General features: G+C 42.3%; 1 protein-coding gene across 4 annotated transcripts in view; it reads left to right on the forward strand.

The window, feature by feature from the left end:
- The window catches only part of TMEM217 (transmembrane protein 217), a 41,348-nt gene that overhangs the window by 14,551 nt on the left and 1,544 nt on the right, over positions 1 to 25,253 (forward strand). Inside the window, exons 2-3 of one of the 4 annotated variants that reach the window (XM_027602910.1) lie at positions 7,942 to 8,008; positions 14,833 to 15,996. The exons of 1 other annotated variant lie outside the window; for it this stretch is intronic. In XM_027602910.1, the coding sequence (XP_027458711.1) occupies positions 14,934 to 15,512 (579 nt within the window). In that variant the 5' untranslated portion in view covers positions 7,942 to 8,008; positions 14,833 to 14,933 and the 3' untranslated portion in view covers positions 15,513 to 15,996. Of the gene's footprint in view, positions 1 to 7,941; positions 8,009 to 14,832; positions 15,997 to 25,253 lie in introns of those variants that run through there. 2 more of the 4 variants (XM_027602913.2, XM_027602911.1) reach the window with 2 other exon arrangements.

Below are 25,253 nucleotides of genomic sequence, written 5' to 3' on the forward strand. Positions count from 1 at the left end.
CAATCTGTACCACTGGGGATCCTCTGGCTCTCAGGGATGCCTCAGATTCCAAGTGTAAAACCTGATGCCAGAAATAGGGGCCAGCCTCTTACCGGCAGCCATCATGAGGGGTGCTGACAGGCACCTCACACAAGCCCACAGAATGGAGCCTTGAAGCCCACCAGCTCCTGATCCAAGCCCCACGTGAGATAGAGACATCTTCACTGAGGTGTTGAAAAAAGTTTTCACAACACTTCTGAAAGACTGTAAGGATGACTTCATCCAAGAGGGACCACTCGCCATGGCGGTTTTGTAGTAGGAAAGAGAGACGGGCCCAGCTCTAAGTACAAAAAGGACCAGTGGAGATTTATAGCTAAGTAGCAGGGTGGGGTCAGTGGATGGAAAATTACCGAGGCGAAACATCAGGGCTAGGGGTATTTTTGCCAAAGGCAGGGCATCGTGATCAGATACCAAGGGTGGAGAATTCTTACTCAACTCACTTGGCAGCATTCTTACTAAAACTGGACCGAGCAGGTCAAGGACAGAGGCTAAGGTCAGGGCCTAGTCAAAAAGAGGACTCAGGAGGGACGCCTGAGTGGCTCAGTTGGTTGAGCGTCTCACTCCTGGCTTCAGCTCAGGTCATGATCTCAGGGTCGTGATCTCAGGGTCGTGAGATCGAGTCCTGAGTGGGGCTCTGCACTTGGTGTGGAGTCTTCTTGAGATTCTTTCCCCCTTTCTCCCCCTCTGCTCCTCCCCCTGCTTGCAGTCTCTCTTCTTTTCTCTAAAATAAATAATAAAATAAATAAATAAAATCTTAACCAAAAAAAAAGAAGACTCAGGAGCCTGACTCAAGTTTGGTAAAGGGGGGAGTTCTTAGTCCTTGAGGCCTCGTTCCTCCCCAGATACTATACCCGGACATGCATCTCGAGGTCCTACTCCCAGCCTGCAGCTCTACCACTAAGGATTGCAGGGTCTTAACGGCTACCCACCTCCTACATGTTTTTTTTAAAAACAGTAATACCTTTTTCATATAAAGAATTCATATAAATTTTTTAAAATAGCCTCTTAACACATGAAAGTATTAGGTAAAGGACATAAGTAACTGGTAAAAAGTAGTAAAAATGCTTAATGAATACTTTTAAAATATTCAACCTGAAGAGTAAAAAATTTAAAATATGAATTTTCACCTACTATATAGATTGAATGGAAAGAATAAGTTAAAAAAATTTTTAAATAATGATACCAAAAAATAAAATAAATAAATAAATAAAACTAAATTATGGGTCACCTGGCTGGCTCAGTCAGTGGAGCATGCAACTCGATCTCAGGGTCGTGAGTTCAAGCCCCACGTTGGGTGTAGAGATTATCTAAATAAATAAAACTTTAAATAATAATAATAATAATAATACCAAATTATGGCAAATATGTCCTAAAACAAGTATACATACGTATTTTTGGTGGAAGAGTGAGTTAGTAACAATCATTTGGTATTTTGTTTAAATCTAGTGTTTTTGTAATTGTTTACTTTCTTGTTTTAAATTAACCTTATGCTTTTCTCACACACACACACACAGTTGTGGTAGGCACTCCAAGTTGGCCCTCAGTAATTCCTGCCTCCTCATCCAAATCAGCAAAGAAGTCAAACTCTTACTTTTCACAGATGACATGGTACTCTATGTGGAAAACCCAAAAGACTCCACCCCAAAATTGCTAGAACTCATACAGGAATTCAGCAACATGGCAAGATATAAAATCAACGCACAGAAATCAGTTGCGTATCTATACACTAACAATGAGACAGAAAAAAGAGAAATTAAGGAATTGATCCCATTTACAATTGCACCAAAACCCATAAAATACCTAGGAATAAACCTAACCAGAGAGGTAAAGGATTGGTACTCAGAAAACTACAGAACACTTATGAAAGAAATTGAGGAAGACACAAAGAAATGGAAAAATATTCCATGCTCATGGATTGGAAGAACAAATATTGTTAAAATGTCTATGCTACCCAAAGCAATCTACACATTCAGTGCAAACCCTATCAAAATACCATCATCATTTTTTGCAGAGCTGGAACAAATAATCCCAAAATTTGTATGGAAGCAGAAAAGACCCCGAATAGCCAGAGGAATGTTGAAAAAGAAAACTGAAGCTGGAGGCATCACAATGCCAGACTTCAAGCTCTATTACAAAGCTGTAATCATCAAGACAGTATGGTACTGGCACAAAAACAGACACATAGATCAGTGGAACAGACTAGAAAGCCCAGAAGTGGACCCTCAACTCTGTGGTCAACTAATCTTTGACAAAGCAGGAAAGAATGTCCAGTGGAAAAAAGACAGCCTTCAAGAAATGGTGTTGGGAAAATTGGACAGCCACATGCAGAAGAATGAAACTGGACCATTTCCTCACATCACACACAAAAATAGACTCAAAATGGATGAAAGACCTAAATGTGAGACAGGAGTCCCTCAAAATCCTAGAGGAGAACACAGGTAGCAACCTCTGTGACCTCGGCTGCAGCAACTTCTTGCTAGACACATCACCAAAGACAAGGGGAACAAAGGCAAAAATGAACTATTAGGACTTCTTCAAGATAAAAAGCTCTTGTACAGCAAAGGAAACGGTCAACAAAACCAAAAGACAATCTACAGAATGGGAGAAGGTATTTGCAAATGGCTTATCAGATAAAGGGCTAGTATCCAAAATCTATAAAGAACTTATCAAACTCAACACCCCAAAGACAAATAATCCAGTCAAGAAATGGACAGAAGACATGAACAGACATTTCCCCAAAAAAGACATACAAATGGCTACCAGACACATGAAAAAATGTTAAACATCACTTGGCATGAGGGAAATACAAATCCAAACCACAATGAGATACCACCTCACACCAGTCAGAGTGGCTAAAATTAACAAGTCAGAAAAGGGCGCCTGGGTGGCTCAGTTGGTTAAGCGGCGGCCTTTGGCTCAGGTCATGATCCTGGAGTCCCGGGATCGAGTCCCACATCGGGCTCCCTCTTTGGCAGGGAGTCCGCTTCTCCCTCTGACCCTCTTCCCTCTCGTGCTCTCTGTCTCTCATTCTCTCTCTCTCGAATAAATAAATAAAATCTTTAAATAAATAAATAAATAAAATTAACAAGTCAGGAAATGACAGATGTTGGCAGGGATGCGGAGAAAGGGAAACCCTCCCACACTGTTGGTGGGAATGCAAGCTGGTGCAGCCACTCTGGAAAACAGTATGGAGGGTCCTCATAAAGTTAAAAATAGAGCTACCCTATGACCCAGTAATTGCACTACTAGGTATCTACCCAAAGGATACAAATGTAGTGATCCAAAGGGGCACCTGTACCTCAATGTTTATAGCCGCAATGTCCACAATAGCCAAACTATGGAAAGAGTCCAGATGTCCATCAACAGATGAATGGATAAAGAAGATGTTATATATGCACACAATGGAATATTACTCAGCCATCAAAAATGAAATCTTACCATTTGCAACAATGTGGATGGAACTAGAGGGTATTATGCTAAGCAAAATAAGTCAGTCAGAGAAAGGCCATTATCATATGACTTCACTCATATGTGGAATTTAAGAAACAAAAGAGAGGATCACAGGGGAAGGGAGGGAAAATAAGACAAGATGAAATCAGAGAGGGAGACAAGCATAAGAGACTCTTAACTATAGGAAACTGGGGGTTGCTGGAGGGGAGGGGGGTGTGAGGATGGGGTAACTGGGTGATGGACATTAAGGAGGCCACGTGATGTAATGAGCACTGCGTGTTATATACAGCTGATGAATCACTGACCTCTACCTCTCTGAAACAAACAATACACTGTATGTTAATTTAAATTAAATTAAATTTTAAAAAATAATCCCTGCCTCCTGCTATTTATACCCTTGTGGAGCCCCTTCCCCATACTCTCCTCCAGGATTGGTGTGTGAGACTGATTGAATGCAGCTGAAATGATAGATGTCACTCCTGACATTAGGCAATAAAAGGCATTGCAGCTTCTATTTTGCTCTCTCTCTCTTCCTCTCTGTCATCACTTGCTCTGGATGAGGCCAGCTGCCATGTTTTGAGGACACTCGGCAGCCTATAGAAAGACCCAAAGGTGAGGAACTGAGGTCCCTGACCAAAGCCAGAAGAAAACTGAGACTTCCTGCCAACAACCCCGGGAATGAGCTTGGACAAGGAATCTCCTCCCCAAGCCGAGCCTTTAGAGGATCACGGCGCCAGCCAACAGCTGGATTGCAAATGCAGGAGACACCCTGAGCCAGAACCACCCAGCTAAGCCACTTGCACATCCCTGACTCACAGAAATTATGAGATAACAAATATGTGATACCATAAGCTTCTAAGGTTTGAGGTAATTAGTTACAAAGAAATAATAACTAATACAGGGGCGTCTGGGTGGCTCAGTCGGTTAGGTGTTGTCTGCCCTTGGCTCAGGTCATGATCTTGGGGTCCTGGGACCCAGCTCTGCATCAGGTTCCCTACTCAGTGGGGAGTCTGCTTCTCCCTTTCCCTCTGCCCCTCCCCCTGTTTGTGCTCTCTCTCTGTCAAATAAGTAAATAAAATATTCTTTTAAAAAAGAAATAGATAACTAATACAATAGTTGGGGCAGGGGAATAGTAAAATACACTTAAAGAGTTAAAAAAAAGTGTTCTATCCTACCTATTATTAGCCACCCAGACATGCCCCTCAGAGGCCAATGACCAAAGCCCGATTACCGCTACCAGACTTTTTGTTATGAAAAGAAAGTGAATCTTTATTTGTTTCAACTACTATTGTTTGAATCTCTGTTCTCTACAGTCAAATGTACTCTTAACTGATACAGGTGCCTTAGGCTGTAAAGCCGTCTAAAGGTGCTCCTTGGGGCCCCTGGGTGGCTCAGTCTGTTAGATGTCTGCCTTCAGCTCAGGGGTGATCTCGGGGTCCTGGGATCAAGCCCCTCGTCAGGCTCCCTGCCTGCTTCTCCTTCTCCCCTGCTCCCTGCTTGCGCTCTCTCTCGCTCTCTCTCAAGTGAATCAATTTAAAAATCTTAAAAAAAAAAATAAAGGTGCTCCTTGTCACTGTTATTTTCCTCCCCCTGACCAAATAACGCAAGAGATTCAGCTGGAAGGGGCTAGTAGCAACGTCTTCTGCTGGGATCACAAGTCAAACAATGAGAGGAACTGAAAATATAAAATTCTTACCATCACTGAGTAAATCTAAAATGCCATCAACTGCAAGATGCACTGTTATTTCAGGTACCACTGGAGGGAACAATACTATGAATTAAATTATGCCTCAATGCTTTCTTATCACTTTGAATTTTTATTTTCTACTCATCAGAATAATTGTTGCGGTGGCTGGGTGACTCAGTCGGCTAAGTGTCCGCCTCCTGATTCAGCTCAGGTCTTGATTTCAGGGTCATGAGTTCAAGTGCCACATCGGACTCCATGCTGGGCATGGAGCCTACTTTTAAAAAAAGATTTTCTAGACTTATTTAGACAGATTTTAAAATCATTTATCAATACCTAGAAGAATGCTCAACTTCAGGGGTAAGCAATAAAATGCAAAAAGACTCTTTCAGTGTTGATATGCCTAGCAGATCTGCTTTTGTCTTCATGCCTGTTGCCTCATAGTAACAAAAGAGCTGCAGAGACTCTAGGCATCACACCATATTCAAGTTAAGAAAAAGAGAAATTGGGGCACCTGACTGGCTCAGTCGGTAGAACATATGGCTCTTGATCTTGGGGTCGTGAGTTTGAGCCCCACATTGGGTGCAGAGATTACTTAGAAAAACAAAATATAAAAAAATAAGGAAAAGAGAAAGGAAGTTGTAGGTAGGAATGGTAACAGCCACATTACCCTCTTTTATCAGAAAGGGCAAAAGTCTTCCTAGAGCCCCCAGTGGATTTCTGCTTGTATGTCATTTGCTAGAACTGTGTCCCATATGAGCAAATATCTAGAGAAGCAAATCTTTTGCCTGTGTCTAGGTTCATTGCCAACCCAAACAAAACCAGACTTCTATTAGCAAAGAAGAAGGAAATGGGTATTGGGAATGAAGCTAATGGTGTCTGCTGCAACACTGTTTAATAAATAGTAGTTTTACATACATAATAAAAAGGAGTTACCCCTTGGCATAAAACAAAAAATAATGAAAGCAAAAATACTTACATAGTATGATGCTTACTAGGTTCCAGACACTGTTCTGAGTGTTTTAAATATATTAACTTAGGGATGCCTGGGTGCCTCAGTCATTGAGCATCTGCTTTCGGCTCGGGTCATGATCCCTGGGTCCTGCGATCGAGCCCCGCATCGGGCTTCTCGCTTGGCGGGAGGCCTGCTTCTCCCTTCTCCCACTCCCCCTGCTTGTGTTCCCTCTCTCGCTGTGTCTCTCTCTGTCAAATAAATAAATAAATTAATTAATTAATTAACTCATTTAACCCTCACGGTAACTTTGAGGTAATGGTGTTATTATCCTTGTTTTATGTAAGTATTTTTTATCATGCCTCATATACTCACAGTTAGACTTACCATAATCCTTGGTTCATGACGTATTCCTCATTGGTCCAGTCATGGCTCCTTTATTTACTTTTTTAAATATTATTTTTAATCATGTGATAAGCACCCTCAAATCCTCCAACCAAAATAAAATAAGGATCTTGTCAGTAATTTGGATCTGACTGCCTGGTCTGCCCAAACCATTTTGCTGCCTCCCCTGACCTGAGGTGACCATCATCTAGAATCCTAAATTCATCATTCCTCTGCTTTTCTTATGTAGTTGCCTTAGACAGTTTTATAGTTTTATTGCACCTATATATACCATCATAAAATGTACGGACAGGGGTTATAATGGCATGTGTTATAATATATGTCTATATATAATATAATACATGTCTAAAGTTGTTGTTTTTTTAACATTTTATTTATTTATGAGACAGAGTGAGAGAGGGTGGGAGTACAAGCCAGGGAGGGGCAGAGGGGCAGAGGGAGAGGGAGAAAGCAGGATCCCCTTGCCAGGACCCCGGGCATCATGACCGGAGCAAAAGGCAGATGCTTAACAGACTGAGCCACCCAGGCACCCCTCTATAGCTGTTCTTAACTGTGTATCTTCTTTTGCTACTTTTCCCCATTACTCTTTTTTTTTTAAAGATTTTATTTATTTATTTATTTGAGAGAGAGAGAATGAGAGATAGAGAGCACGAGAGGGAAGAGGGTCAGAGGGAGAAGCAGACTCCCTGCTGAGCAGGGAGCCCGATGCGGGACTCGATCCCGGGACTCCAGGATCATGACCTGAGCCGAAGGCAGTCGCTTAACCAACTGAGCCACCCAGGCGCCCCTTCCCCATTACTCTTACATTGCTAGGATTCATTCATATTGTGTGTTGCTATAGTCATTCATTTTGATGACCACTTACCATCCCATTGTATAAATATATAGCAGGTGTAGTCATCCTCAAACGATTCTTTATTGGAGTACCTTTTACATGCTTATAGATTTTTTTCTTTTGTGGTTATTAACTGGTCTAACTCTGTCACATCCATTCACTAGTAGTTTTGTGGGATTTGAGTAATTTTTCTACATTTTTTTTATGGCTGCATAAGATCCTGCCTCTTCTGCAAGACTTGCAATCATGCTTTGCAAATGATTTGCCTTGTGTTGTCAGTTATTTGCATTGGGCTACCAGAGAGAAGCTGACCAATAAAGACTGATTTGATGGGCTTAGCACACAGAGCCCTTAGTTTCATTCAAGAGGAATGTTGGGGGGTGGGGAAAAGTGTAGAATGTTAGTCCACTGGTGAATATTTCTTTGTTATGATCACTTTCGCTTCCCTTGGCAACCTGGCAAATCTGAGAATTTGTATTATGAGCAGTGGGATAACAGAATCCCCTGTACCTGGGCAAATTCTTTAACACTCCTCCCATAAGAGGCAGAATCTAATTCCCCTTCTTTTTAATACAGGCCAGCCTTGGTGACTCTAAAGAATAAAGTTCAGTAGAAACTATGCCGTGGGACTTATAAGGCTCAGGTAAGAAAAGGTGATATAGGGAGGGACGCCTGGGTGGCTCCGTCGGTTAAGTGTCTGCCTTTGGCTCAGGTCATGATCTCAGGGTCCTGGGATCAAGCCCGGCATCGGGCTCCCTGCTCAGCTTCTCCCTCTCCCTCTACTGCTCCCCCTGCTTGTGCTCTCTCTCTCTCTCTGATAAATAAATAAAATCTTAAAAAAAAAAAAAAGCCCAAATGAGCCCACACAGAGAGACCTCATGGAGGGGAACTGAAGCCCCCAACTGACAGCCCACAGCAACTGTCAGGCCCCCCTCCCAAATTTGCAAGTGGTGTGAAATCATCCTGGTTGCCCCTGTCCAAATTCCTCATCACACACAATGTTAAGCTAACCTTGCGTTATGCCCAAAGCCTTCATCCACAGAATCCATGAGCATAATAAATGGTTGTCTTGTGCTATTAAGTTTTAGGATAATTTTTAATGCAAACTAGTAAAATTAGTAAAAAAGAAATAAAAATAGAAAACACCCAATTTAAAGATGTAGAAGCTGGGGATGCCTGGCTGGCTCAGTCGGAAGAGCATGTGACTGTTGATCTCGGGGTTGTGAGTTCAGGCCCCGTGTTGGGTATAGAGATTACTAAAAATAATAATAATAATAATGAATTTTATTTTGTTTAAAGATTTTATTTATTTATTTGACAGAGAGGTACACAGCGAGAGAGGGAACACAAGCAGGGGGAATGGGAGAGAGAGAAGCAGGCTTCCCGCTGAGCAGGGAGCCCGATGATGCGGGGCTCAATCCCAGGACCCCGGGATCATGACCTGAGCCAAAAGCAGATGCTTAACAACAGAGCCACCCAGGTGCCCCAATAATAATGAATTTAAAAAAAAAGATGTGGAAACTTTGACCATTTGACTTGAAAATTTGCTGTTCTTAACCTTGATGCCCCCCTTACAAACTGTAAGCTATTTTTTTTTAAGATTTTATTTATTTGACAGAGAGAGACACAGCGAGCGAGGGAACACAAGCAGTGGGAGTAGGAGAGGGAGAAGCAGGCTTCCCGCAGAGCAGGGAGCCTGCCTGATATGGGGCTCGATCCCAGGACCCTGGGATCATGACCTTGAGACTTTGAATGACTGAGCCACCCAGGCACCCCAAAGCTATTTCTTCCCTTGCAATCTTTACGATACCCTTGATGGCTCAGAATGTGATTAATTAACTTGCTCCCCCAACCCTGGGATTGAACCTGGGAAGGCAGTGCTCCCCAAAAAACATACTTGCTGATGTCCTAGATATAGACCACTCAGAAAAAACTAGACTGATCTGCAGGTTGTCAAATGAGACCCACTCAAGTAAGATAAAAGTTTACTTCAGGGCCTAAAAAATGAGAAATATTTTTAAACAAACATTATAAATGTTAATCAATTAAAAAAGGATAATGTTAAAATGAAGTGGAAGGATAAAACTAAACTCTTTTACAATATTTTGTCATATTAATAATTTTTTATTTTTCTAGTGTATAGTTCATTTAAAAATCAATGTAGACATATCTTTCATTTAAAATCATTTAAAATGTCAATATTCGAGGTGCCTGGCTGGCTCAGTCAGTAGAGCATGTGACCCTTGATCTCAGGGTCATGAGTTCAAGCCCCACTGGACTTGGAGCCTACTTTAAAAAAAAATGTAGGTGCGGTTGTGTGGCTCAGTGGGTGACTCTTGATTTCTGCTGAGGTCATCATCTCAGGGTCATGAGATCAAGCCTGCATCAGGCACCATGCTCACTGGGGAGTCGGCTGGGATTCTCTCCCTCTTTCCACTCCTCCCCCCCTTTCTTTTCTCTCTCAAATAAATCTTTTTTGTTTAATGTCAATATTCAAAGATGGAATCGAATCACTTCTAGTGGTGTACTTAGTTGAAATAATGTATTATTTTCAGAACATTTCACAAAAAAGAAGACTTGCACAGTTATCAACTACTTTTTTTTTAAGATTTTATTTGAGAGAGAGTGCACGTGCACAAGCAGTGGGGAGGGGTAGAGGGAACAGACTCGTTAACATGACAAAAGACACCTTTATCCTTCACAACACTTAGGAAGTGCCAAGGGTTTGGGGAACTTTAAGTCAGGACCCGGGATGAAGACCAAATATATATTTCTTTTTTTTTTTTAAGATTTATTTATTCATTATTTTGGTGGGAGGGGCAGAGGCAGAGGGAGAGAGAGAATCTTAAGCAGACTCCACACTGAGCGTGGGGCCCGACATGGGGCTCAATCTCATAACCCTGAGATCATGACCCGAGCCAAAACCAAGAGTCCAAGTGTTGGACGCTTAACCGACTGAGCCACCCGGGCACCCCAAATATATATTTCTTATAATAAACCTCAGAATCACACTCAGCTGTTATCTCTTCAAATATACTACCCTATTCTCTCTCCTCCCTTCCTCCTCCTCCTCCTCCTCCTCCTCCTCCTCCTTCTCCTCCTCCTCTGCTTCCTCCTCCTCCTCCTCCTTCTCCTCCTCCTCCTCCTCCTTCTCCTCCTCCTCCTCCTCCTTCTCCTCCTCCTCCTCCTCTGCTTCCTCCTCCTCCTCCTCCTTCTCCTCCTCCTCCTCCTCCTCCTCCTTCTCCTCCTCCTCCTCCTCCTTCTCCTCCTCCTCCTCCTCCTCCTTCTCCTCCTCCTCCTCCTCCTCCTTCTCCTCCTCCTCCTTCTCCTCCTCCTCTGCTTCCTCCTCCTCCTCCTCCCTCTCCTTCTCCTCCTCCTTCTCCTCCTCCTCCTCCTCCTCCTCCTCCCTCCTCCTTCTCCTCCTCCTCCTCCTTCTCCTCCTCCTCTGCTTCCTCCTCCTCCCTCCTCCTTCTCCTCCTCCTCCTTCTCCTCCTCCTCCTCCTCCTCCCTCCTCCTTCTCCTCCTCCTCCTCCTCCTCCTCCTTCTCCTCCTCCTCTGCTTCCTCCTCCTCCTCCCTCCTCCTTCTCCTCCTCCTCCTCTTCCTCCTCCTCCTCCTCCTCCTCCTCCTTCTCCTCCTCCTTCTCCTCCTCTTTCTCCTCCTCCTCCTTCTCCTCCTCCTCCTCCTCCTCCCTCCTCCTTCTCCTCCTCCTCCTCCTCCTTCTCCTCCTCCTCCTCCTCCCTCCTCCTCCTCCTCCTCCCTCCTCCTCCTCCTCCTCCTTCTCCTCCTCCTCCTTCTCCTCCTCCTCCTCCTTCTTCTTCGCCTCCTCCTCCCCCTCTCCTCCTTCTTCTTCTTCTCCTCCTCCTCCTCCCCTACCTCCTTCTCTCTCTCTCTCTCCCTTTCTCTCTCCCTCTCTTTCTCTCGTCAGACCATCTTATTATATTCTTCATGTCTCTTAACTTCTCAAACATATTTTCCATCTTTTTGTCTTTCCGTATTATGGTCTGGATAATGTCTCCTGACCTACCTTCTGGTTAACTAATTATCACTTCATTGTTTCTAATCTGCTACCAAATATGCCCACCAAAATTTTAATTTCAGGTTTAAGTTTTTATCTCCAGGAATTCTATCTGTTTCTCTTTCACAAGAGAGAGAGAGCTTGTGCTCTCTTGTTCTCTTTGTCAAATAAATAAACAAAATCTTTTTTTTAAAAATTTACACTAAGTAAAATAAGTTAGAAACCAAAAAAAAATACTGTATCATTCCACTTTACTACTCTGAATATATCACATCCAGGTATATTATATATTATATCCAGAATAGTAAAATTCACAGAAACAAAAAGTAGATGGGGTACTTGGCTGGCTCAGTCAGTAAAGCATGTAACTTTTTTTTTAAGATTTTATTTATTTATTTGAGCCAGAGCGGGAGAATGAGCTGAAGGCAGATGCTTAACCAACTGAGCCACCCAGGTGCCCCAAAGCATGCGACTCTCAATCTCAGGGTCATGAGTTCAAGCCCCACGTTGGGTGTGGAGCCTACTTAAAAGGAAAATAAAGTAGGGGCATCTGGGTGGCTCAGTCGTTAAGCATCTGCCTTCGGCTCAGGTCATGATCCCAGGGTCCTGGGATCGAGCCCCGCATCGGGCTCCCTGCTCGGCGAGAAGCCTGCTTCTCCATCTCCCACTCCTCCTGCTTGTGCTCCCTCTCTCGCTGTCTCTCTCTCTCTGTCAAATAAAAAAACAAAATCTTTTTTAAAAAAAAAGGAAAATAAAGTAGAATTATGGTTGCCAGAGGTTGTGGGAGAGGGGATATAGGGAGTTGTTTAATGGGTAGAGAGTTTCAGTTTTGCAAAATGAAAAAGTTCTAGAGATTGGCCGCATGACAATGTGAATATAGTTAACACTGTTGGACTGTACACTTAAAAATGGTTAAGGGCACCTGGGTAGCTCAGTCGGTTAAGCATCTGACTCTTGATTTTGGCTCAGGTCATGGTCTTGGGGTCATGGGATCAAGCCCAGCATCAGGCTCCACACTCAGTGGGCAGTATGCTTCTCTCTCTCTCCCTACCTCTCCCTCTGTGCTACCCCACCCCTGCTTGGGCTCTCTGTCTCTCTCTAGAATAAATAAATAAATCTTTTTTAAAAAATGGTTAAGAGCGCCTGGGTGGCTCAGTTGGTTAAGTGACTGCTTTCGGCTCAGGTCATGATCCTGGAGTCCCAGGATCGAGTCTCACATTGGGCTCCCTGCTCGGCAGGGAGTTTGCTTCTCCCTCTGACCCTCTTCCCTCTTGTGCTCTCTATCTCTCATTCTCTCTCTCTCAAATAAATGGATAAAATCTTTTTAAAAAATTAAAAATTAAAAATTAAAAAATGGTTAAGATGTGGGGCACCGGGAAAGAGCATGCAACTCTTGATCTCTGGGTCATGAGTTCAGGCCCTGCATTGGGAGTAGAGATTACTAAAATAAATAAATAAGTAAACTCAAAAAATGGTTAAGATGGTACATTTTATGTGTATTTTACCGTAATCAAAAATAAAATTAAAATTTTAATGCAAAAAATGTAGTAACTATAATTGTTTCATAATTTCATATTTTTGCAGTTCTGTTTCTTCTGTTATTTCTGCTGGTTCTCATTTGCAATGCCTTGTTCCTTGTGTGCTAGGTTCTTCTTTACTGTGTAGTAGTCATTGTCCCTGAAGATGTACTGATGGAGATTCTTTGAGGACCAGCACAAAGATGCATTCCTCCAGAGAAGATTTGAGTTTGTTTCCGCCAGGAACTTAGAGATAATTCCAGTTCAGGACTACTTTAAACTAGATTTGTAACTTAAAGGCTTTTTTTTTTTTTTTAGATTTTATTTATTTATTTATTTAAGAGAGAGAGAGAGAGAGCGCGCAAGTGGCAGAGGGTGAGGGAAAGGAACAAGCAGACTCTGTGGTGAGCAGGGAGTCCCACACGGGGCTGGATCCCACGACCCTGAGCAGAAACCAAGAGTCAGACCCTTAACCAACAGAGCCACCCAGGTGCCCCTTATAAGCTTTTTGGAATACTTCATATAATTTGGGCTACAAATCGACAAAAAGTCTAGCTACGGTTACAAAGTCCCGAGGAGAGTTTCTCCCCTTATGTTCCACTTCGTACTAAGTTCTCTTTCCTGGAGTCTCTTGAGAGAAAGATGTGGGTCAGGTTTACTTCTGATTCACCTTTAATGACAGCCCTTTGGGGAGCCATAACTAATAAAAGGAAGGCTTTTTTTTTTAAGATTTTATTTATTTATTTGACGAAGAGACACAGAGAGAGAGGGAACACAAGCAGGGGGAGTGGGAGAGGGAGAAGCAGGCTTCCTGCTGAGCAGGGCGCCCGATGTGGGGCTCGATCCCAGGACCCGGGGACCATGACCTGAGCCGAAGGCAGACCCTTAACGACTGAGCCACCCAGGGCGCCCACAAGGAAGGCTTTCTAATAGATTCCCCACCTTGGTAAACCCTGAGCTTTGACTTCATTCACCCTTAACCTACAGAGTTTGCTCAGATTGGTAAATATCCTCAGCGCGAAATTGCCTCCCATGCTTGCTTACCTCTCCCCATTTCTGAACTCCTCGAGATTGGCTTCCTACCTCGTACTTTGCCAGCTCTTCTGTGCTTTTAAGAATATTTAAAAACTATTTTATCCAGCATTTTTAGTTGTTTTAAGCAGCAGGTTGACCCCAGTAACCCAATCAGAAATCCTCTACTTTCCTTTTCAATGATTTCTGCCCTTCTATTTATTTTTTTCTCCTATTTTTTGTTGTTCTTATTGTTGTGTTGGTTTTTTTCCTTAAATCTTTTAGCTGAACACACAGCTCATTATTGCTTTTTCTTTTCTATTATTAGGCTATTCCATCCTTGAGGCTGTAAATTTCCCTTCAAGTACACCTTTCTTTGTATTCTTTAAGTTTTGATATGTAGTGTCGGAGCGATTGCTGAAAGCCTATTGGTGCTCACCTGTTTTCATCAACTCCTCACACCAGCAGGGCTATTGTACTGCTGATTTTTCTCCTGAGACACCTGCCCTCAAGGTCTGGCAAGTGCGGCCAATTTCCCCCCTTCAGGGGCAGGAATGGTTGCCTAAGGCAATGCCGGGAAAGATAAGAGCATAATTAAACTACCTTTTCTACTCCGGGTTTTCCAAGACGGGCTACAGCTACGTATGGAAATCACTAGAAAGTTTTGAAAAATACCGATCTCTAGGTCGAACTGAGAGAATGTTCTCATTGGTCTGGGGTGGAGCCTGAGCATGGGTACTTGCAGTGATTCGAGTTCGAAGCCAGGGCTGGGAACCACTTCTCTCATTTATCTGCTTCTGGCCACCAGCCCCAGACTGCATCCTCCCTCCTCCCCACTCCCACTCCCAGGTGATTTTAGAGTCTAATGTCTTCCCAAAGCTGTTATTTCCTGGTTTCCATATCTCTCTCTATTGGTTTCCCAGGGTGGATCTTGGTGCGGGGAGCAGAAACCCTGATCATTTACCACATTGGCAGGAACCAGGATTGTCCTGCATCCTGTTTGTCTTCACGGGAGGTCTCTAGCATGAGACAGCAGCACTGGTTTGGGATGACTGCCAGGATGGGCACCGTGTTATCAGGGGTCTTCACCATCATGGCCACCAACATGTACCTCATCTTCGAACAGAAGTACATAAAGAGCAACGACTGCATTGAGAATTACGTACAGACCAAGAGCGCAGGTGTCCTGGTAAAGCAGTTCATCATCTGCTGGACTTCCAATGTTGTCTTCTTCCTGTCTTTCATTACCATCATCATCAGCTGCTTCCTCCTATACTCGGTCTATGCCCAAATATACAGGGGCTTGGTGATCTACATCATCTGGATCATTTTCTATGAAATTGTAAACATTGTAGTTCAAATCCTTACCAACAATGACTCTGTCATTGAAGAGGTCAGGGTCGTGCGCTGGTTTGGCTTGCTGTCCCGTATATTCATGCACTGTTTCTGGATGTTCTATATCATCTCCTATGCCCACATAATCTATAAAAGTCAAACCCAGGGCAATATAATCTCCTACAGCAGACGTATTTCTACAGGCAATGGAGAGTTCCCACGAAGGAAATCAAAGATCATCAACTTTACCCGCCACTATAGTGGATAATGTTTACCCTTGTCTCTCCCCTCCACAGGCAAAAATCCCAGGTTCTGATGGTAGTTGTAGCTCCATCTCTTTCACTTTTGCTGATCTGTTCGGCTATAGAGCCCCTACTGCCACCTTTTGGGAGGGAACGTGGAGAGAAATGTCATTATAATCACAACTGGGACCACCTGCTCACTGAAGGCGTTTGGTAAAAGGACAATGGTTCTATTTCAAGCGCTCCTTGAGTTCCTCCTTCCTTTGTCAATCAGCACCACCTTAGAGGTCAACATAAAGACAGCAAGGGAATGAAACGAAGCTGACTTGCAGCAATCCTTTCACCTTGGTGCTTGTCTTCACATCAGCTTTCCACCCACAGCTCTCTAATTCAACCCTGGGACAGGCAGATCTGTATCTATATCTCAGGTAGCTATGGTATGAGGGGTACAGGTGGTGCCTCGGGGTGGGTTTGTGCCATGGTCTTTCTCCCTCTGTCCTCTATGCTATATTCCAGATAAGTAGAAGAATAAAAAAATAGAGAAAATCATCCTTCATTTTCTGTCTTGAGTTCCCCCTCCCCCAGATTTGTCAGAGAGCGCAAAATGCACTTGGTTCACCAAAAGGTATGTGCTAAACTTTTCTATGTCTGTCACTATGCTAGACTTCATGGGAGGATACAAAAAAGTACAAGGTACAAGGCCTGACCTTGAGGATTTTGCAGTTTAGTGGAAGAAACGAAATCACTGTTGATGACTTAATAAACCAGTCATATAAGACAGCACAAGACCACACATTACCATAGATCAACAAACATCACTTTGCATTCAGTTTCAGAAACTGTCAGAAGAAGTTTGAGCCAGGATGGAAGACAAATTGAGCAAATTTCTACTTCAAACGTTAGGCATATCTTTTTGAGATTTTATCCACTTATGTGTGTGAGAGAGAGAGAGAGCACCAGAGAGAGAGAGAGAGAGAGAGAGAGCAAGCACAAGGGGGGCAGAGTGGGAGGGAGAAGCAGGGTCCCCGCTGAGCAGGGAGCCTGATGCGGGGCTCAATCCCAGGACCCTGAGACCATGACCCGACGCTCTACCGACTGAGCCACCCAGGCGCCCCATTAGGCATTATGTTAAGTGTTTCTTTATTTAATAGCTTTCTTGAGGTATAATTAACATATAGTAAATTGCATATGTTTAAAATATATAATTTGATAAGTTTTGATGTAAGTATATCCCAGTAAAACCATCACAACTGAATTCCTAAACATATCTCCCCCAAAAGTTTCCTCTTAATACCTGCCCCCTCCCCTTCTTGCACACCCCCCCCACCATCTCAGGGGCACTGATTTGCTGTCATTATATATTAGTTTGCATTTTCTAGAATTTTACAAAGATGGAATCATATAGTATGCACTCTTTTTTGGTCTGGATTCTTTCACTCAGACTAATACCTTTAAGATTCATCCATGTTGTGGGGTCAGTACATGGCTCAGTCTGTTAAGCGTCTGACTCTTGATTTCGGCTCAGGTCATGATCTCAGGGTCATAGGATCGAGCCCCCCTCGCCTGTCAGCCTCCATGTGCTCAGCACGGAGTCTGCTTTTACCTCTCTCTCTGCTCCTTCCCCTGCTCACACACACGTGCCCTCTCTCTAAAATAAATAAATAAAATCTTTAAAAAAAAAAGATTCAGGGACGCCTGGGTGGCTCAGTTGGTGAAGCATCTGCCTTTGGCTCAGGTCATGATCCCGGGGTTCTGGGATTGGGCCCCACGTCGGGCTCTCTGCTCAGTGGGGAGCCTGCTTCTCCCTCTCCCTGCCGCTCCCCATGCTTGTGCTCTCTGTCAAATAAATAAATTAAATCTTTAAAAAAAAAAGCCTTTAAAAAATAAAAAATAAATAAACCAAACATGAACATTCCTGGAATAAACTCTACTTGGTCATGCTGTATAATCTTTTTTATGTATTGTGGAATTAGATTTGTTCAATTTTGTTTAGAATTTTTGAATCTGTGTTCATAGGGGATATTTGTCTGTAGTTTTCTTATGTCCATCAGATTCTGGTATCAGTAATGCTTACCTCATAGAAAGGAGTATTTCTTCCTTTTCAATTTTCTTTAAGAGTTTATGTACAATTGATATTTATTTCTTCCTTAAATGCTTGGTGGGATTCAGCAGTGAAGTCATCTGGACCTGGAATTTTCTTTGTGGGAGGTATTAAACTACAAATTCAATTAAAAAAAAAAGATATAAGGATTACTGGGGTTATCTGTTTCTTCTTGAGTAAGCTTTAGAAGTTTGCGTCTTTCTTTTTTTTTAAGATTATATTTATTTGACAGAGAGAGAGCACCAGTCAGGGGAGGAGCAGAGGGAGAAGCAGACTCCCCGCTGAGCAGGGAGGGCAACACGGGGCTCCATCCCAGGACCCTGGGATCACGACCTGAGCCGAAGGCAGACGCTTAATTGACTGAGTCACCCAGGTGCCCCTAGTTTGTGTCTTTTAATTTGCCCGTTTTGTCTAAGTTGTCAAGTTTATTGCCATAAAGCTGTTCATAATATTCCCTTATTATCCTTTTAACATCTGTGGAATGTGCAGTGAAGTCACTGCTCTCATTCCTGATATTGTTAATTTTTTTCTCTTTTTCTTTTTCTGATCAGCCTGACTAGAGGTTTTAAGTTTTTAATGACACCAGCTTTTGGTTTCATTGATTTTTATCTCTTCCTTATGTCTTATGTCTCATTGATTTCCACTGTGATCTTTATTCTTTTCCTTCTTCTACTTAGTTTGAATTTAATTTTTTCTTCTTTTTATACTTTTCTTAAAGTAGAAGCTGAGGTCATTAATTGAAGACCTTACTTATTTTCTAAGACAGGCACTTGGTACTATAAAATTTCCCCCAAGTGCTACCTTAATGGCTTCACACAAATTTTTTATGCTGTATTTCATTTGTAGTCAGTTAAAAATATTTTCTAGTTTCCTTTTGATTTTTTTCTTTGATCTATGGGTTATTTATAAATGTGCTACTTTATTTCAATATTTGAGGATTTTCCAGAAAGTTTTCTGTTAATTATTTCTAACTTAATTTCAGTATAAGAGAACATACATTTATGATTTGAATAATTTTAAATTTATTGAAAATAGTTTTATGGCCCAGAATATGTTCTATCTTGATAAATGTTCCATGTGCTCCTGGAAAGAATATTTATTCTGCTATTGTCGGGTGCAATGTTCTCCAAATGTCAATTAGATCAAGTTGGTTGATAATATTGTTCAAATCTTTTAATAGCTTTTCTAACTTTCTGTCTACTTGTTCTATTAATTACTGAAAGAGATGTATTGAAATCTCTGATTATAATTATGGATTTGTCTAATTCTCTTTATAATTCTATCAGTTTTTGCCTCATATATTTTGAAGCTCTATTAGTGGTATATAAATGTTTAGAATTGTTATACCCTTCTGATGAATCGACCCTTTTATCATTATGAAATGACCTTCTTTATCGCTGAGATTATTCTTTGCCCTGAAATTTTCTTTATTTGATATTAAAGCAGCCACTCTAGTATTCTTTTGATTTGTATTGACATAGTATATCTTTTCCCACCTCTTTTTTTTTTTCAGCCAGTTTATGTCTTTATATATAAAGTATGCTAACTATAGGCAGTATGTAGTTGGGTATTTCTCTTTATTTATTTATTTTTTTAGCTTTTTTTAAAGTAAACTCTAATTGCAACATGGCCTTGAACTCACGGCCCTGCAATCAAGAGTTGCATACTCAGGGTGCCTTTGTGGCTCAGTCCATCAAGCATCTGGCTTGGGCTCAGGTCATCATCCCAGGCTCCTGGGATTGAGCCCTGCATTGGGCTCCTTGCTCAGCGGGGAGCCTGCTTTTCCCTCTCCCTCTGCCTGCTGCTCTACTTGTGATCTTTCTCTCTCTCTGTCAAATAAATAAATAAAATCTTTTAAAAAGGGGGGGGTGGTTTGCATACTCTACTGACTGAGCCAGCCAGGTATCCCCGGGTCTTCCTTTTTAATCCAATCTAACAACCTCTACTTTTTTGTTGGAGTATTTAGATCTTTTACATTTAGTGGCCATCTTGTTATTTGTTTTATTTTTGTCCCATCTATTCTCTGTTTCTTTTTCCTCTTTTTTTTTAACCTTCTTTTGGATTAATTTGATGTTTCTATGGCTTCATCTTATCTCCTTTGCCAACTTATATCTATGTGTAATTCTTTGTTGTGCATTTTAGTGGTTGTTTAAGAGTTTATGGTAAAGAGCTTTAACTTACCACAGTCTACCTTCAGTGATACAAAGCCTCTTCACATATAGTATAAGAACCTTATAACTATACTTCCAGTTTTCCTCTCTTATTTGTGCTTATCATTATACATTTTAGTTTTAAAACCTCATCATATATTGTTATTATCTTTGCTTAAATTGTCTTTCAAGGAGCTTTAAATAACAAGGAAAAGATCTTTATTTTCATTTTTATATTTACCCATATTGTTACCATTCCCAGGGTTATTCGTTCCTTTGTATAGATCCAGATTTCTACAGGTATCATTTTTCTTCCGCCAGGACTTCCTTTAACATTTTTTTGTAGTGCAGATCTGTTGATGATTAATTCTTTCGTCTTTTCTATACCTGGAAAAGATTTTTACGTTTTCATTTCTTAAGATTTAAATAATTTTAATTTTTTAAATTGTAGTAAAATACACATAACATAAAATTTACCATCATAACCATTTTTAAGTGTAGAGTTAAATAATGTTATGTCCATTCACATTGTTGTGCAACAGATCTCCAGCACTCTTTTTATCTTGCAAAACTGAAACTCTATAACCATTAAGCAATAGCTCCCCATCCTCTCTCCCACCAGTCCCTGGCAACCAACATTCTACTTTCTGTCTCTATGACTTGACTACTCTAGCTATCTCATGTAAGGGGAATCAAACAACCTTTGTCCTTTTTTGACTGGCTTATTTCACTTAGCATAATTTCCTCAAGGTTCATCCATGTTGTAGCATGGGTCAGAATTTTCTTCCTTTTTAAGGCTGAGTAATATTCCATTGTATGTGTGTACCACAGTTTGTTTATCCAGATCTCTTCCCTCCTGAACAGAGCACTCAGCTCCTAATGCAGGAATGTCACTAAGACAGAAGCACATAATTGTCCCCACTCGCAGTTCCAGAGCTGTGGCTCAAAGATTTTGTCTGGGACAGGGGAGAAGTAAGCCATAAAACAGATTTTTCATAATCTCTTCCCAAAGGAACTGGATTCATTTACAACAGAGCATGGAGAGGTTTAAATCTAAAGACACTCTTTAAAACAGTAAAGACGGGGCGCCTAGGTGGCTCAGTCACTGGGTGTCTGCCTTCAGCTCGGATCGTTGATCCCAGGGTCCTGGGATCGAGCCCCACATGGGCTCCCTACTCCACGGGAAGCCTACTTCTCCCTTTCCCACTCCCCCTGCTTGTGTTCCCTCTCTCGAGGTGTCTCTCTCTGTCAAATGTAAATAAATAAATAAATAAATAAAACAGTAAAGACTGTGGCAAAAGGCACTTGGTAGGAGATGTGTAAATCCAATGACGATACAGGCTAAACTGTAGGCTAGCTAGTTTTCAGTAGAGAACTAGAGAAAGAAATAACTAGGAGAAACCCTCCTGGGGTCAGAAAAAATATCAAACACTGACTTCTGAAACTATTCCTTCAAAGGAGCCTGAATTTGATTGGATTCAGCTGTAGAGCAATTTATGTCCTAGGGCATTATTGAAAACAATGGAGCAATCAGCCAGTGATTAGTAAACCTTAACAGCTGAGGTATGATTAGGAAAAGAGGGAAAGAGTTCTTCCAAAAGCACTCCGTCCTAGAGTGACTGTGGGCACACCCTAAGCTGCACCTCCCTGACAAGCAGCATCAGAAGCTTCACACCATGGGGCGCCTGGCTGGCTCAGTCAGTAGAGCATGTGACTCTTGATCTTGGGGTTTAAGTCTGAGTCCCACGTTGGGTGTAGAGATTACTTTAAAAAAAAAAAAGGCTTCACCTTTTGGGGTGTTGAGGTGCAAGGGAGAAGAATATCATTTACCAAAATAATCCAGCCTGTCACTAAACAAGATGCAAATAACAAGCCTAGTGGAGGGTGGCAGGTGTTCCCTCACCTAGAATGGCTATAATATATTGTCCAAAATGTCCAGTTTCTAACAAAAATGAAAGAATATAAGACAAGTAAAGAAACAGGAAAGTTTGACTCATATATCAGAAAAAAAAATCAGGGAACAGAAATTCCCTGTGAGAGTGACAAGATATCAGATTTAACAGAAAAAGTCTTCAAAGTAGCCATTATAAATATGTTTAAAGAACTAAAGAAAACCATGATTAAAGGAGTAAAGGAAAAATATGATGGCAATGTCACATCAAATAGAGAATATCAATAAATATCAATAAAAGAGATAAAAGTTATAAAAAAGAACCAAATGGGGACTTCTGGATGGCTCAGTCAGTTAAGTGTCTGCCTTAGGCTCAGATCATGATCCCAGGGTCCTGGGATCAAGTCCCTGCTGAGCAGGGAGACTGCTTCTCCCTCTGCCAGCTGCTCCCCCTGCTTGTGCTTGGTCTCTCTCTCTCTCTCTCTCTCTGACGAATAAATAAATAAATAAATAATCTTAAAAAAAAAAAAAAAAGAACCAAACGGAAATTCTGGAGTTGAAAAGTACAATAACTGAAGTGAAAAAATTCTCTAGAGAGGTTCAGGAGTAGATTTTAACTGACAGAAGAAAAAATTAGTGAACCTGAACATAGCTGCTAGAGATTATGCAATCTGAAGAACAGAGAGAAAAAATGTGAAGAAAAATAAGTAGAGCCTCAGAAAAATGTGAGAATCATACCAACCAACATATGCATAATGGTGGTATTAGAAGGGCAGGAGAGGGGCGCCTGGGTGGCTCAGCAGTGTTAAGTGACTGACTCTTAATTTCAATTCAGGTCATGATCCATGGGTAATGAGATGGAGGCCCGCATCAGGGTCCACAATGGGCATGGAGCCTGCTTAAGATTCTCTCTCTCGGGGAGCCTGGGTGGCACAGTCAGTTAAGTGTCCAACTCTTGGTTTCGGCTCAGGTCATGATCTCTGGGTCAAGGAATCAGACCCCACATTGGGCTCTGTGCTCAGTGTGGAATCTGCTTAAGATTCTCTCTCTTCCTCTGCCCCTCCCCGCCCCCCCCCCCCGCTCTCGTGCTCATGGACGCACGCGCACGCTCTCTCTCTCTAAAAAAAGAGAGAAGAACAGAAAAAATATTTAAAGAAATAATGCCTGAAAACTTCTCAAATTTATTGAAAAACACTAACCTACACACCCAGGAAGCTCAAAGAATTCCAATTAGGATAAATTCAAAGAGATCACAGACACTGCATAGTAAATGCTCAAGTCAAAGATAAGGAGAACATCTTGAAAGCAGCAAGAGAAAAATGACTCAACGCTTATAAGGGAATCCCAGTAAGATTAGCAGCTGATTTCTCAGCAGAAACAATGGAGGCCAGATGGTGGTGAGATAACATATTCAAAATATTCCCCCCTCCCAAACACTGTTAACCAAGAATCCTGTATCCAGCAAAGCTGTATTTCAGAAACGCTCAGATTTCTTTCTGAGTTCCAGGTTGATGGAGGTGACTTCATAATAGACACGTCTATTTGGATGTCCCAGGGGAACACAAACCTACCTCCTCCTCATCTTTCCCACCCCCATCCTAAGTGTGCTCCCCATCTCATTGAATGGGCCAACCTTTACCCAGGTGCTCATCCCAGACTCCTCGCACAACCCCAGGCCCCAAATGCAACCCCCCAACACCTCATGTTGGCTTGCTTCACCATTTCCTTTAAGTCTCTCGACTGCTCTGCCTACCTCCATTCCGGCCTCCTTTCTGACCCATGGTCCCCAAACTAGCAAAGAAAGATTTTTCTAAAACACAAATCAGATCGTCACACACACATCCGTAAGACCCTTCCAGGTCTCTCATTGCCTTCCAGAGAAACTTCCAAATGGCAGGTAAGTTCCCTCTCTTTTCTGGCCCCTGCCATCCCCTGTTGCCCACCCCTCGGCTCAAGCCACACCAAATTTGCTGTTTCCCAAATGGCTTTTGCCTGTCCCTGTGCCTACCTGGGTATTGTCCACTTTGCCAGAGGTGAAGTCCCTCCCTTTTCTACCCAGTTATTGGCCACATCCTCTAAGACACAAACTTAATGATTGCCTCCACCAGAAAGCCTCCTGATTCTCATTCTGGATCAGATCTTTTTTTTTAAGTTTGTCATTTAATTCCACTTAATTAACATAGTGTTCTATTAGTTTCAGGTGTACAAGATAGTGATTCTGGATTAGATCTTGCTACATCTTGAGGGCATTGGACCACCTGCTCCACGGCATTTATCACAATGCATTGTAAATGTTCTTTTCCTTAAAAAAAAAAAAGTTAAAAACACTTCATTTGCTTTTTTTGTTGTTTTTGTCTAGCTTCCTCACCAGGACGTTTCTCTGTGCATTTCTAGTACCACGCTCAGTATCCAGCACATAGTCAATGCTCAGTAGATGTCTGCTGAGTGAATGCTGAGTGACTAGAATGCACCAGAGGAACATGGCTGGAGGCAGAAAGAGAAGTGAGGCAGTTTTTACAGTGACCAGGAGGGTGGCATTAAAGGCTAAAACCAAGGCTGGGGCAGCAAGAACAAAGAGCCAATGGGATTTGTAAATACAATGGCTTGAAATCTGCAAAACAGTCTTAAACCAAGGAATAAGCCTGTGTGGTTTGGGGCCCTCTTTTTGAGTGGTGCAGGAGAGTATACCGTGGAATGTGGCTGCTCTGGAAGGTGCTCTGGGAGCAGGGACACAGTGCGGTTTGCTTGGTGGGAACAGGGGAGGTTCAATGCAGCTCTCTGCCAGCCAACTCACGGCTTCTTCCCTTCCCCCTCCCCCGACCTGGGAGCCACCAGAGCCCGAAGTGCAGCAAGAGGTCTGTGTATCAAGGACTGAACTCTGGAGTCACACAGAGTTGCAACGATAGTGGGGAGTGAGGTATAAGGATATTGGGGACAGCCTGGGTGTCTCAGTCAGTTAAGCGTCCTATTGTTGGGTTTGGCTCAGGTGCTGATCTCAGGGGTCATGGGATGGAGCCCTGTGTCAGGCTCTGCACTCAGCGGGGAGTCTGCTCAAAGAGTCTTTCCCTCTGCCCCTCCCCCCACTTGTGCACCCCCCCATAAGTAAATAAATCTTTCAAAGAGTTATTTGGGATGAACTTGAAAAATATTATGCTAAATGAAAGAAGCTGGGCACAAAAGGACAAATACTGTATGACTGCACTTAGATGAGGTACCGAGAGTAGTGAAATTTGTGGAGACAGAAGGTAGAATGGTGGTGAACAAGGGCTGGGGGGAGGGGCGCGGGGAGTTAGCATTTGATAGGTACAGGATGTTTTTCTTGGGGAATATAAAAAAATCTGGAGATGGTTGGTGGGGATGGTTGCACAACAGTGTGAAGGTACTTAATGCCACTGGACTAAAATGGTACAAATTTATGTTATGTATATTTTGCCACAGTAAAACAATTGCTACTGACAAAATAAAAAAAAAAAATGCAGGGATGGCCCTTGAGGAGCCATGCTAGTTTTCTTTAAAAAAAAAAGATTTTATTTATTTATTTGACAGAGAGAGACACAGCGAGAGAGGGAACACAAGCAGGGGGAGTGGGAGAGGGAGAAGCAGACTCCCCGCTGAGCAGGGAGCC

The sequence above is a fragment of the Zalophus californianus genome, chromosome 7 (genome assembly GCF_009762305.2).
Source record: "Zalophus californianus isolate mZalCal1 chromosome 7, mZalCal1.pri.v2, whole genome shotgun sequence".
NCBI classification, from domain to species: Eukaryota; Metazoa; Chordata; class Mammalia; order Carnivora; family Otariidae; genus Zalophus; species Zalophus californianus.